The 14880-nt window shown below is 40.0% G+C and overlaps 1 protein-coding gene across 2 annotated transcripts in view; it reads left to right on the forward strand.

Moving 5' to 3' along the window:
• The first annotated feature begins 259 nt into the window (after positions 1-259).
• LOC105475385 (G protein subunit alpha i1) overlaps positions 260-14880 on the forward strand; it is an 82177-nt gene continuing 67556 nt past the window's right edge. Inside the window, exon 1 of one of the 2 annotated variants that reach the window (XM_011730583.2) lies at positions 260-693. In XM_011730583.2, coding sequence (XP_011728885.1) covers positions 576-693 — 118 coding nt within the window. In that variant the 5' untranslated portion in view covers positions 260-575. Of the gene's footprint in view, positions 694-1143; positions 1493-14880 lie in introns of those variants that run through there. The other variant, XM_011730584.3, reaches the window with a different exon arrangement.

Consider the following 14880-nt stretch of genomic DNA (forward strand, 5'->3'; position numbering starts at 1 on the left):
CGGAAAGAAATTACCCCACTCCCGCCCAGGGCAGAAGGCCACAGGCCCGCGGGTCAGTGTTGTGCTCCGGGGACGCTGCCAGGGGGCGCCGGGCCCTCGGGGGTGTCGCGGCGCCGCGGTAGGGAGCCGGGGGGCGCGCGCGCCCCTCCGAGTGGGCGCTGTCCAAGGGCACGTGCGCGGGCGCGCGCTCTGGGAGTGGTCGCGGGGTGGCGGGAGGGGCGGGGCCGCGGCGGCGCGCGGAGGCCGAGCTCGGCTGGGCTTGGCGAGGCTGCGGCGCGGCCACCGGCGGGAGGGCAGCAGCCACTGTACCCAGAGCTTCAAAACCCCAAACCGGAGACTTGGGGGCGCTGAGCCGCACCGGGAAGCAGAGCCTGGCCGTGAGGAACAGCCGCGCGTTGCCGTCTGCCCCTCTGCGGACGGCGTCTCTCTCGACTCCGCTTAGGAAGTGGTGGGGGTGGCGTGGCCCCCGTCGGGAGGCGTTCGAACGCCCGCTCAGAGAGAGAAAGGATTCCCCTGTGCTTGGAGCCCGCACTCGGGCGCGGAGGGAGCGGCGGCAGGCTCTCGCTCTCGGCAACATGGGCTGCACGCTGAGCGCCGAGGACAAGGCGGCGGTGGAGCGGAGTAAGATGATCGACCGCAACCTCCGCGAGGACGGCGAGAAGGCGGCGCGCGAGGTCAAGCTGCTGCTGCTTGGTAAGGGCGGCCGGGTCGGGGACCCCGGGTCGGCGGGGGACCGGGCGCGGCGCTCCGCGGTGACCGCTGCGCGGCCCTCGGCGTTTGGAAACCCGGAGGGAAGGGGAGGAAGCGCCCGAGGAGGCTTCCGAGCGGGAGCTAGGTCAGGCGGTGCGCAGCCGAGGCGGGTCCTCCTCTCCGGGTGCCCGGCCTCCCTCCGCCCCGGCGGGCGAGGACTCCCCGTGGTGGGGCGGGCGCGTCACTTCTCTCGGATGCCTTCGGCGACCCAGCAAAGAGCCCAGGCGCGAGTCCGAGGCGGCGGGTCCTGTGGAAACCCTTTGCTTTGAAGTTTAGCTCAGCCTTACAAAGACGAAGGGGCATTCGTGGCTAGAAAATAACCACCCCCCCCACGCCGTCCCCAGCCCCCTCCCGGAAAACCCTTCTTCGTGTGAGGTGTGGGTTGTGTTTCGACTGTGGTTTTCTCATGCCCAGAGTGCCACGTTTGGTGAAATCAGTGCACCTTTTGTGGGGTCTCTGAGATGGGGCTGAAATGTCTTTCCTGTTAACTTCCTATGGCGACTCCTTAAGTGGTCAAGGAGCATCGATTACATTCCGCCTGCGCTGGGGAAAGGCTGCGCTGGATGCTTGATTTTTCTTGCTGTAGGGGCATGGAAGCCACCCAAGTGGGGTTGGGAAGCTTTGCTTTAGTAGTAGGCAAGACTCGAGTGGTGAAAACTGCTGTGAAAGGAGCGAGAGGGTCACGCCAGACAACACGGTTCTCCCTCCGCTGCCACCGTTTCTGATGAATGAGATTTGCCAGGTACACGCAAGGCTTTTATTTGTTCTTCGCACTGTTCTGTTCGTGAAACGCTACGTGGAGGTCTTTTCCAAATGTTTGATAGGGAAGAAAATAAAAAAGAGTAAACCAGGGTTTTCATTGAGGGAAGCAGTAGGAAAATAGTCACAGGTTAAGATTTGTGAGTTAGGGTTTTCTTTTGTTTGCATGTTTTCTTCTCACACTCTAGGTATTTAGATGAAAAATTTCTCAGAATGTTCATTTGCATTTCCAAGGACTGCTTTTATTTTTATACCAGTTATAATAAAAAAGAAATGTTGCACAAACCTGTTTTCAGTAAGCTTCTGTTTCATTGGTTTAATGACTGCAGAAAAAATGGTGGTTTTTTTTTCTCCATTACTAGTAGGCTTGGGAGCAGCAAAGTTGGCATGACTAAAAGTAATAATGATCTGAGTCATTTTGCAAGTAAACTGTGAAATAACTTTGCATTTTAAAGACCTGCGTGGCTTTTTTCACCCTCTCGCCCCCAACATAAGTCTTTCTCAGTTAATGCTGTTGCCTAAGTTTTTACATTATTAAGAAATACTGTATTTTGAGGAGGTTAGTGTATCTGCTTCTCTTGTGAATTGAATGTGAGATAGATATGAAATAAAAGGATTAAAAAGTTTTTTTCTTGCAGTTTTTGCTCTCCTGGTGTGATATGTTGTTTCAGTGTATTTCTGTGTGACTCTTAGTTTGAGCCAGCCATCCACCATGTTTAAAGCAATTGAGAAATGAATCATCTGGTCGTGGTGTTTTGTCCTTTAATTAGGTGACTGTTAGGGATGGACTAGAATAAAGGTCCCAGGAGGAGGCTTTTGCTTGTGTTCAGAAGAGATCAGTGTGTCTTAACCTTAGCACGGTTGGCATTTGGGGCCGGGAAATTCTTTGTTGTGCAGGTTGTTTTTGTGCATTGTAGGATGTTCAGCAGCATCTTTGGCCTCCACTCATTAGATGGTAATAGCAGTCCCCCAACCTATGAGCTCCAAAAGCGTTTCCACATATTGCTAGAAGTCCTCTGGGGGCAATATACAGCCTTAGTTAAGGACCACATAACACTTAAATATAATTGAATGTATAATATAGAATCAGAAGGTGAATCTTTACAGTCATCATAGTGAGTTTGGAGAGAGATGTAGCAGAGGCCTTATTTTCAGAAGAAATTATGGAATTCTTATTTCTGTTTTGTTTTTGTTTGTTTTTTTGAGACGGAGTCTTGCTCTGTCGCCCAGGCTGGAGTGCAGTGGCCCGATCTCGGCTCACAGCAACCTTCGCCTCCTGGTTCGAGCCATTCTCCTGCCTCAGCCTCCGGAGTAGCTGGAACTACGGGTGCGTGCCACCATGCCTGGCTAATTTTGTGTTTTTAGTAGAGACCGGGTTTCCCCATGTTGGCCAGGCTTGTCTCGAACTCCTGACCTCAGGTGATCTGCCCGCCTCGGCCTCCCAAAGTCTTGGGATTACAGGCGTGAGCCACCTCGCCTGACCAGAATTCTTATTTCGTTAAACCAGTACTAGCACCATTAGAAATACTTCAGAATGATTTTTAGCAATCTCTAGGTGACTGAATTCTTTCGGCTGTCTTTTCTAGCTTTGGTCTTTTGCTTTTCCCTACCTCTTGGGAAATCCTGGCTGTCCTGCTGGCCCAGCACTCTGCTCTGTCTTATCCCCGGTCTACTCTACCCTTTTGCCCAGAGTTCCAGCACCCTAGTCCTGTAAACAGAATGCTGGCTTACTTATTCCAGAAATTCAATTCTTGGAATGTTTGAAGACATTGTTTTCCTAATTTGACTTTAGTAGTGAATTGTGACCTTTGGTTCTTTTTTGAATCCTTAAAGCATATGTATAAGCAGCTCATTGAAATAATTCCATGTAAAACACGGCAGCAGAATCAACTAGAAATGTAAAAACGTTTCTAGGTAACGTATAACCAGTATCACAGCCATTTACATCAGATCTTGTTCCTTTTCACTTATTCTGTTTTTCTCATCAAATGATGTTTTTTAAATTTAAGGCATAAAAACTCTAAAGTTAAAGACAGTCTGTAAATATATTGTATTTTTTTCTTAAGGAATGTATTGTCATTTTAGACAGTGGGGCTGAGTAATTTAGATATGAGACTTGCACACTGTTAGTAAAGATTTTGGCACTGAGTGTCTATATGATTTAAATCAGAGGTATTTCAATATACTGAGCAGTGAACTAGGCCTTAAAAAAAGAGGACCTAATCTAATCATTGGCACTAAGGAAATTAGGCCAGAGTTTGGGTTGTTTGTCTTTTTGGTTTAGTTTTTATGCTTATTAGGATGACAGTACTTAATACAGAAACTTATTTTAAAGAAGTAAGTAATAATGAATTTTTTTTAATAATGCCTACTTGTTGAGGAAATTATTTTTATTATATCTTTGAGAATGTTTTAATTTATCATCCTTCTAAGGGCAGTAAGATTAAGCTTATGCTTTATTTCAGTAGGTAACTGTAGTGTACTACTGGTACTTACTAAATGTTTTATGTGTTTTGAGAACATAAGAGATGATATACAAATAAATGATCATCAATTAATTTTCTCTTCCAAAGCTTTGAGCAGTATTCTCCTTTATTCCACCTCACTATCCTTCCTTCCGCTCCACTCACCCTCATATACAAAATTCGACACCCTTGTCTCCTTCTTTAGCTTGGTTTGAATATTCCAGGTTTAGGAGAAAATGAGCTGAGGGATTGGATTTCTTCTGTTTGGTGGATATTTTTCTAATGCGACCACCGGCCAGCTCTTTGGGATGCTGCATCTTTAATCTTCACTCCTTTTGAACTTGCCCTGTGACTTCCCCTAGTTGAGAAATTTTGGCATTGCAGGGCTTTTGATTTTTCATTGCTTTGACTTTCTTAGAATTGGTTTAGGATCTTAGATATCAGAAAGCCCATTTCCTTGAATAAATGGACCCGGTATTTCAGTATGGGTTGTGTGCTTCTCTCTCGTGGTGTACCTTATATTAGCAGTTACTTTAATAAGAAGCCACAGGTGGTTTAGTGTATTTTGGAATTGGTGATTTTTTCTGTACCTTCCGTTTTTCATTTTCATATTCATAGTTCAATTCCTTCACTGCCTCTGGCAGCCTAATTCCAGTAGGCTTTCCTGCTTGTCTTTCCCTCTAGCCTGTTCTTTCTACTGTAGGTATCATGCTGCTTCCTTGCTCAAAAACCTTTGTTGACTTTTCCGTTTTCTGCAGAATAAAATCTTTTAGACTTGGCTTCCCTCTACCCTTATACTTTTTCCTTAGGGCACCCTTCTCCTCCAAACAGAAACTGTTGGCATATATTAAAGCATATTTGCACTTGATTTCTGGTGGTGGTTAGCCTTCTGCCCAGCCTATTTTCCTACTGCTGTGAGCACTTTAAAGGCAGAACTTTTGTAGGTTTTCTTTGAATTCCTAACAACCCTTCTATTTTATCATGTGTAAAATGACTTCTTAATTATGTAAAATTTTCTTACTGGAATATAAACTTTTTCCTCTGCTGTTTTCATTATCAATGAGAGCAAATAACTGCCCAGCCAAATTATGTAAACAAAAAAGGAATAGTAAATTATGTGATGACCACAGTGAACACATGGCATCTAAAATCAAATTGTTTGGTTTAAGATTTTTTTTTCATATTTATAAGAGCTTTTCACAGTCATTATATTTGATAAATTAAAGTTGTGAAAATGATAATGGATATTCATTGGAGGAGGGTCTGCTATGTTGCAATTATGGGATTTTGCCCTGCAAATTTTTTTTTTTTTGTAAAGGTGGATCTCATTTTCTGATTTTTATTTTTGGCCCCAATTTTTGATGCATAAAAAGTATGACTCTTGTTGAATGTCTCAGTGATAGGAAATATGCCTGTCTTACAGAATTTAATAGATGTTATTTAAACCCGAAAAAGACTGCTGTAATTTTTTTAAACAAAAATTGTGTATTCAACCACAACCTTAATTTTTATTTTGTAATAAATTTCTAGCTGCCTTGGAAAATTCTATGTACAACAAATTCACATGGGAAGACTTGAGTGTATTTGAGTGTATTTGCAGATTTCTTGGTCACATGTTCTGGCATGCCGTTAACCAATGTATGACTCCCCAGAGTATGACACGGTGAAGTTCAGATCCCAAACTCCATTTGAGTCTCATGAACTAAGGTCAGCTCTACCTCATCTTTTAGTGCTCGGACTGCTTTCTGTCCTAACTTGTGAGTGCCAATTAAAAACCTTAATGGAAATAGGGCAGAAGTAATTTTAAAATGAATGTTCATTACCATAAATGTAATGACTTAACGCAAAATTTATTGTCATACAGTTGTGGAGGTTAGAAGTCCAAGAAAGGTTTCCACTGGGCTAAAGTCAGGTTGTCCATAGGGCTTCTTTTCTTCTGGAGATTCTAGAGGAGAATCCATTCCCTTGCCTTTTTCAACCTCTTCAGAGGCTGCCTGCTTTCATTGGCTCATGGTGCCTTCTCCATCTCAAAGCCAGCAATAGCTGGTGGAGTCTTTCTCATGTGGCATCACTCTCCTGCCTCCCCTTTTCACTTGGAAGGAGCTTTGTAATTACATTGGGCCCACCCACATAATCCAAGTTAATAGCCCTATCTCAAGATCACATCTGCAAAATTCATTTTGCCCTGTGAGGTGACATATTCACAGGTTTCGTGGATTGGGACATATTTATCTTTGGGGACCATTATTTTGCTGAGCACAGTCAGTCCTCTGGCTCCCAAAGGTTGGTGTCCATCCTGCATGCAAAATGCATTCACCCTCTCCCAACATCTCTGAAAGTCTCAACCCAATACAGCCACATCTGACTGCAGAATCTCAACTAGGCTCTTGATCTAACTCAGGAATGGGTGAGATTCTGGATTTAATCCATACTGGGACAAAATTCCTCTCTGTTTGTGGACCTGTGAAACTAGCAAACAAGTTATCTGCTCCCAGAATATGGTGAGTCAGGCATAGGTTATCATTAAATGGAAAGAAAAAAGGAGTCACAAGTTTTGAGCGCTTTCAAAACTCCTTTAGGTTTCAAGGGCTGGGGATAGTTCTATGTGACTCTTTGCTCCACCCTCTGGATACTGAACTTCTCCACTCTTGGGAGTCATCCTTCTTTTCTAATCAAGGGTGGTAGCACTTGTATGCTGCTTATTACTTTTATCAGCCTGTTTCTTGCCTGTGGAATTATGATGGTCTGACAACATTATTTCATTTCATATTCTTTTACTTCACTTTTTTCCTCTCCCGTTTTACTGTAACCAGCAAGAAAAAACAAAAACAAGAAACCGGCCACATCTTCAATACTTTGCTTGGAAATCTCTTCATCTTAGTGTCCAGGTTCATAGCTTATAAGGTCTGCTTTCAATATAACTGCTGGACTTAATTCAGCTAAGTTTTCTGCCAGTATATAACAAGGATCCCCCTTCCTCTAGTTTCTAGTAACATGTTTCACCTTTCTTCCCATCCAAGTCCTCATCAGCAGCAGATTTAAGGTCCATGCATCTAGCAATAGTGTGTTCATGATAATTCACATGTTTTCTAAGATGATAATGTTTCATATACCAGGCTCCTCACTTCCTTCTGAGCCCACACTGGGAGAGACATTAACATCGTATTTCTACTAACAGTATGTCAAGGCCACCTAGACTTTTTCTGTTACGCTCCTCAAAATTCTTTCAGCCTCTGCCGGTTGCCCATTTCTGCATTTTTAGGTGTTATAGCAGCACCACACTTCCCATTATCTTCATGGATATATATAACTTTTGAGAGTACAAAATGATTGTAATTTTACATTCTCCCGTCCCTCATAATTTATGTGACTATCATGGTAACACTAAAAGCACCAGTTTCTTACATGTCATATGGAACCCATGGTGTTACTCAGGTCGTAACGTGAAAGAATAAAGCTCTTCTTTGCCTTTTCTTCATTGATGTTTTTCCTGATCATCCAGTCTAAATTAGTCTTCCTTCCTCTCCCTTCCTAATAATATTGAAATCATCTTGTACTTTTATTTTTTATTGTCTGTTGCCTTTCTCTATGGCATTGGCCCCATCAGAACATGAATCTTGTCAGACTTATCACCTGATGGGATGGTGCATAGTAGCCGTTTCATAATTGTCGGTTAAATGAATTGATAAATTGTTGAATATTAATTTTGACTAGTTTTCTTTTAAAGGAAAAAATTGGTACATATTCTTTGTGCTTTGGGTATTTTGAGTTTTATATATATATATATATATATATATATATATATCTTGCTGTATTAGAGTAATGAAAACCTACTACATTATTCCTAACAGTTCTAAAAAGCAAATTAATTTTGGGTACCATCTTGTTACGTGATCAAAAAAATATGATTCTTGGTAAATAAGTGGTAGAGTGAAATGTGATTTTCATATTTGTATATTTTGGGAACTTTATTTTTAACAGTATTGTTGCCTTGCTGCTTGACATGTTATTTAGATTTTTTCTTAAAATGCATACACTATTGCAATGAGGCATTTAATATATACTCACAACTCTATATTTCACGCTGGATGATGTGAATCTAGTAAACCTCAGCTTTCAGGAGCCAGCAGGCTGCTCAGAAGCTCACCACCAGTCTCTTCTTTATGTCTTGCTTGTTCTCATGTGGTGAGAATGGTCACTGGTGACATTTGTAAAGTGTGTTCTATGCTTTTCATGTCCAATTACGCTTTAGCCTTCCCAGATCCTTAAGAGAATTTACAGTCTACTTGGGGAAGTACAATATATACATAAAAATAAGTCCTCATAATGTCAAATGGGGAAGAAAAAGAATAAAATAGATACTGGGTAGGGGAGGTGAGTGTCAGTATTGGGACTTCATTGTTGATCTTTCGGGGCGGAGGTGGAGGTAGCCTGCCTCTCAGATACTACTTTGGTTATAAATCTGTCAATTTCCTTCGTGTATTTCTGAACCTACTATTTAACCCCGATTGGTTATAAGCTTTGTGTTGTCTGGAAACTTATAATTTAGAAGAGACTTTGCTATGTATGTCTTTAGTTTTCAAACATTTTCCGTGTCTAAGGAATTTTTTTCCCCTCCAAGGTTTATTTAGCTCTGTAGAAAGACTTTCCAGATAGGAAAGGGGAGTTGACTTCGAACTCTGATGGTAAAAGGTTTCCCATGAGGTCTTGGGCAAGTTACCAAATTTTTTAAGCTTTGGTTTTTTCTTCTATAAATGCTGGATAATAAATATATCTGCTTCATAGGGCTAGGGACAAAGTCAGCTAATGCATCTGAAGTACGTAGAATACTACCTGGTACATACGTTCTTAATAATTATAGGCTGTTATTATAAATACTTTAGAAACTCTCTGGAATCAGCCCTCCCTTGCAGTTTCATCCATTTATGGTCATAGACATTAAATTCTTTTTATTGGCTTTTCTTAGCAAGGATGTGTATGTGTGTGTGTGTGTGTACATGTATATATATATATAGTGAAGACTTCAAGAAGTATAAATTCAGTTTTAAACATTAGTTTCTAATCCCACCGTAACCTCCTTGAAGGACTTGGATTTATCTTAACAGCCTCCTTACTGGGATTAGACCAGGTAAATATTTGTGCTGTGTTAAGAATTCCATAGAGAATGCACTTTAAGTAATCAGAAGACTTTACAAATGTTATAAAAGTAATTTTCTCTTCATTTTATGATCCATTTTTAGAATTAGTGAAGTGATTTCTTGCAAACTTCTTTTTTTGGGGGGAAATAAAGCTGTTCGTGTAAATTATGAAACATTGAGTTCATTCAAAAGATGGTGCTATTTCTCAGAGGAATTTATAACAACTTTCTGTACTGTTGACTCAAAGAGATTCCAGATAGAACTCCAGGATTATAATGGATTTACTTTGAGGAGAAGCATCTCTTGAAAAGTGGTGGTAACCTTGGTAGAGAAACAGTGAATCATTGAATCTGTGATAGTATTTGTGCCTTTTAACAAATTGTAAAAGGAGTTCCTTAAGACTTACATCTTGAATTGTATGAAACTCCTCCTGTTACCCTTGCCTCACTAAAGTACAGTCCAGAATTTTTTCTAGTAACTAATCTATATTATGTATTTTTCTTGTTTGGGCACATAAATCTTATTTGACAGCTGCTGCCGAAGGCTTACTAATTTTGTTCTTGATGGAAGAAGAACAAAAGAGGGATGGAACTTGTAAGTAAACCTACAGTTAAAATCAATATAATGGGCCGGACGCGGTGGCTCACGCCTGTAATCCCAGCACTTTGGGAGGCCGAGGCGGGCGGATCACAAGGTCAGGAGATCGAGACCACGGTGAAACCCCGTCTCTACTAAAAATACAAAAAATTAGCCGGGCGCGGTTGTGGGTGCCTGTAGTCCCAGCTACTCGGGAGGCTGAGGCAGGAGAATGGCGTGAACCCGGGAGGCGGAGCTTGCAGTGAGCCGAGATCGCGCCACTGCACTCCAGCCTGGGAGACAGAGCGAGACTCCGTCTCAAAAAAAAAAAAAAAAAAAAATCAATATAATGTAGTAGGAGTTAAAAGAAAACTGCCTTCTTATATGGTTCCGAAGTTAATCTAATTCCAAGAATTACATTTATTTCAGTATAGCTTAAAATTGGTCCGTGTGTACTAGCTCACTTACATTTTCACAAACTGAGCACATTAATCAGCAATCAGATCAAGAAATGTATGCAAGGGTTATTTTGTTACTGTAAAAAGTAATGCTGGTCAGTAAAGTTGCTGGGACTCTAAGATGGTGCTCCTCTAATTCAAGACCAACACTGTGCACTTGCCTCCATCCATTCATCCTCTCTTGCCTCCAGCACCTTTTTCCATCCACCTGATTCTCTAGCGTCTTCACACTGCTTTAAAGACTCCTGTGTCCTGGTCTCAAGTCATGCCTAGCTTTAAAAGTGATAAAATCCAAGTAATACACCCCTTAAGTACTTTTTAATCTATTGTTTTTTAATTTAAACTTTTCAGAATCTTCAGAAAAATAGGCAGCATTCATATTTTTCCTTTTTCACTTTCTAATCACTCTTTGAATTACTTTCTGCTTTAAATTATTGACTTTCTGATTGATACAGAAGTATTGAGAAATAGGCAGTCATGTAACCTTATCAATCTATGTCAATCTGTATACTTTTTAAAGAGGTAATGTGGTGCCTGTTCCTGTGTACTTCTCTCCTTCTGGAGTTCCTTTTGTATGAAGGTCGGGCTTCTCATTCAAACTTATTTGTAACTTCTTTGTGGTTTTTATCCTTTTGTGCTACTTACACATTTTCTAGGTTCATTTTTATCTAGTTGGTAATAACTAATCTGCCTATTGATATATTGAGCTTTACATTTTAGTGGTGAAATTTCTATGTCTAAAAACCATTTCTCATCTTTAGCTTGAAAAAGTATCCGTTATTCTACTTTATTTTCTGGCTTTTTCAAAGCCATTTTCATTATACTCTACCTATTTCATAGTCTGAAAAACTGTTTTTGAAGTTCTTGAGCTTCAGTTATTTCTGGTGTCTTGACTCTGCCTCGCGGTAAATTGTGTCCTCTTGTAATTTTTTATTTGTGAACATGTATTAAGCAGTACATTGTCTGTGTGAATCCTGTACACCCTGCGTTGGCTGCAGTTTTCCTTTCCGTCTCGTGGATGCTGTGGCCGCCTTATTTGGTTTTTCCCAGGCAGCCCTTTCCTGTAGAGTCAGTATGAGGTAGCCAGGTTCTCAGCTGTTTTGAATGCTTTGCCTTCCCTGGTTATCTCGAGCATCAGGAAAATTATATGTTGCATACATTCCACAGAGGTCCCATGGTGTTGGGGAAAGGTCAGCTCAGGCATTCCCTCTGCTTAGCCACAATTCATCATACTGCTTGGATACGTGTTGCTGCCTAGGAGACTTTCTTAACCCAAACAGATCACCCTGCCTTTAGCAGTTTCTTCATCGTCTCTGACATAAAATTCAACTTTGGCCCAGAGAGGAGATTAAGATACCGGTCTGACTCTGCCTCTCTTTTCCCCATCTGCCTTCTGCAGTTGCTCCTAACTGAATGCCCTATAGCTCCCAAGCTTGCAGGCTCTGCCACAGGATGCCTAGGAAAGTAAGCCACTTGTACTCTTCCATTTTTGTCTGGATGTCACCAGTGTCTGCCTCTTCTCCCATTATTCATGTAAATGCAAAAGAGAAAAAAAGCACTTTAATAATTTTCAAGAATTTCTCATATTACATTCTCTATTGGGTCTGGCTCTGAAGTTAGGTTTTTGTGTTTTTTTTTCCCACAGTTATTCCTACTGTATGTCCTTGCTGCAATCCATGTGCTGACCTTATTTTTTTAGAGCTCGTTCTTTTTAAAGTTAAACTTTACTATGCATAGAAGTAATTTTGAAACTTTCAAAATGCAGATTCTCATTGAGTAGGTCTGGGGCCTGAGATTCTGCATTTCTCACAGGCTCCCGGGGTGCTTGTATTGCTGAGCCACGGTCCAGTCCATCTCACCGTCCTAGAGGAGGTGATCTTCTCTGGTTCTTTTCCGTTTATCCATTTCATAAGCATTTCTCACGTCTTATCTGGCCTTTGCCACATTCATGAAAACTATCACTTTATCAGTATAAAGTATTTAAAACAGTGCCTTGCACAGCGTAAACATTCATGTTTCAGATATTCACACGTACATGCATACACATATATCACACTTCTTATTATTGCTGTTTTATAGTTAAACTTCTAATGTTAGTCTAGAAACTTGTTTTAGTAGTGCATTTTGAGAGAAACCATTCGGTATCATCTTACATGGAAACATCCACTTCCTTAGGAATGACCAAAAACTATAATTAGTTATAATGAATCTTTTATGATTTGGCAAGAGTTTTTTAAGTGGAGTTCTTTTGATGATATGATTATTCAGGTCAGGCTGAAAGAGCCCCAATAATAATGTTTCTCTGACTTTTCCTCTGGTAATGTTTGTGACAAAACTCCTTTGTCATAAATATAGTTGCTGGTGCAGACTGAATGTATGCCCCTGAAATTCACAGGTCGAAACCCTAACCCCCAATATGATAGTATTTGGAGATGGGGCTTTTGGGAAGTAATTAAGCTTAGATTAGGTCATGAGGGCTGGTCCTTCATGATGAGATTAGTGTCTTTATTTTTTAAAAAAAAAGACACAGGAGCTCTCTTGCTTGTACCAAGAAGTGACCGTATGAGACGTACTCAGTGAGGGCCCTCCAAGAGACACACCAGTCTGGCCCCGTGATGTGATCTCCAGCTTCTTGACCTATGAGAAATACATGCTAGTTGTTTAAGCCACCCAGTATAGTTTTCTGTTATAGCAGGCTTCACTGACTGAGACAGTTGCCAACTCTGATTAAGTTTACAGTCATTGGACTTGAAATAATCATGCTGCTTTCCTTCACTTCAGCTCTTCTGATCTGTAGGTGGTGCATACAACATGATTTCCATTACTTTTAAAAGGGAGTTTTGATCTTAGAAAACTATCCTTCATGTTTAGTGATAAGTAATTGCAAAATAAGAACTATTTTGTGATTACAGCGTGTGTTCTATAGCTTCTGCTTTCATCATAGTATCATTTGCTGGTTGGGTTTAGTTGCAGTTATGACATCTGGTTCTTATGAAACATGTGTAAATTCATTCAACAAATATTTATAGAATGCCAGTTCTGTGGCCTGCATTTTCTAAATATGTGGGAATGGAAGTCTTTGGGAAGCTGATATATTAAAGTACATAACACATTATTGGAACATTTCACCATTAGGTGAAACAATATGTTTTGTTGTTGTTGTTGTTATGTTTAAATGTAAAAATTGGGCTGTAGGTTTACTCTCTCATTTGTTTTAATATGCCTTTGTAGTAAATCATCTTAACGATGTTTTAGATGAATGCAGTTTATAGGTCAAGTTGAGTTTTACTGCTTTTTGCCAAAAACTATTTTAGACTTTCAGAGCTAAGCACTAAGTAAATGGACTCCACAGTAATTCATACTGTGCACATGGTGATGCTTGGAATTTTAGAATTAATTCTCTGGAAGGTTGTCAGCTGACAAATGTCCATTGTAGACTTAGCAGTCCTATCTGAAATAACTTGAACTGTAATTTAAAAAGTAGTATAGAAAGAGCAATTCTGAAAAATATAAAACTCTCAAAAAGATCTTAATAGTGGTCCCCTTTGGAGAATCGGTAGGACTTAGGCTTTGTAATTCATAGAATTGTGTAGATTTTGCATTGTATTTGGGTATATGTTGATGTTTATGTCCATCAGTGAAAAAAAAATGTTATTTTAAAATTAAAACAAAAAACTTAGAAAATTAGAGCATCTGAATGATTTTGTCATATAAGCAACTTAACTTTTAAAAGTATAAGCTAAAAACCAGTTTGAAGAATTTCTAGAATGGGTTCATATCCATGGAGAAATAAGTTGATAACCAAACTTTAATGTTTTAGAATTGAAGAGTTGTATTCTAGAAATGATTTAGTATAAAGGTTTGTCTTTATTTCTGATAGTTAGGATTAGCTATTTAGATTTATGATAGTTTTAATAACTAAATATTATGTGGATGTTTACAACTAATATCTCCAGTTTATTTGATAGATCTTTTGAGGTAAAAATATAGTTATAACTTCCTTGTAATATATTTCCCACATATTTTGAGGTGTTGAGTCTTGAGATTGATATGTGGTATTACTAATACCAATGCAGTCTCAATAGTCTTAATTATATGCAGTATCGGTGTAGGAAAAATACAGGAATTGCTTTCTTTTGTTCTGGTATTTAACTATTTTCAAATGCTGCTTCTCTGTATATAAAATATTACAGCTATACTGTGGACATTTAGGGAAGCAAACATTTGAGTACATTTCTTTTCTCAGTATATTTTGAATGGTTGATGTATTGCAAATGTAAGTTTACACTTTTTCTGGCTTCAGTATTTACTTATTAAAAATTTTCTGTAAATCCCAACTTTAGTAGCTACATAATATTTTACAGATATTCCATAATTTATTTAATCACACTAATGTTGATAATTGATGTCTCCTACTTTTACAGTCATGTACTGTGCTGGAATTGTCAAATTTTATGCATGTATCATTGCCTGTATTCCTAATTATTTCCTTAAATTACTGGGTTAATAGTTTTGAATCATGTTAAGGCTTATGATGTGTATAGATATAGATTTTCTCCCCCTAAATGGTCCAGTTTCTGTCCCTACAGGAGGCATGTGAAGCTGCTGTGTTTCACCTTACCCTTGTCAGCACTGAGTGTTCTTGTAATTATCTGCACTAACTTGATGGGTAAAAATGGCTTCCCATTGTTGCTGTAATCTGCAATTTTGGATTTGCTGAGGGGCAGTAGAAGG

Source organism: Macaca nemestrina, chromosome 4 (assembly GCF_043159975.1).
Source record: "Macaca nemestrina isolate mMacNem1 chromosome 4, mMacNem.hap1, whole genome shotgun sequence".
Lineage (NCBI taxonomy): Eukaryota > Metazoa > Chordata > Mammalia > Primates > Cercopithecidae > Macaca > Macaca nemestrina.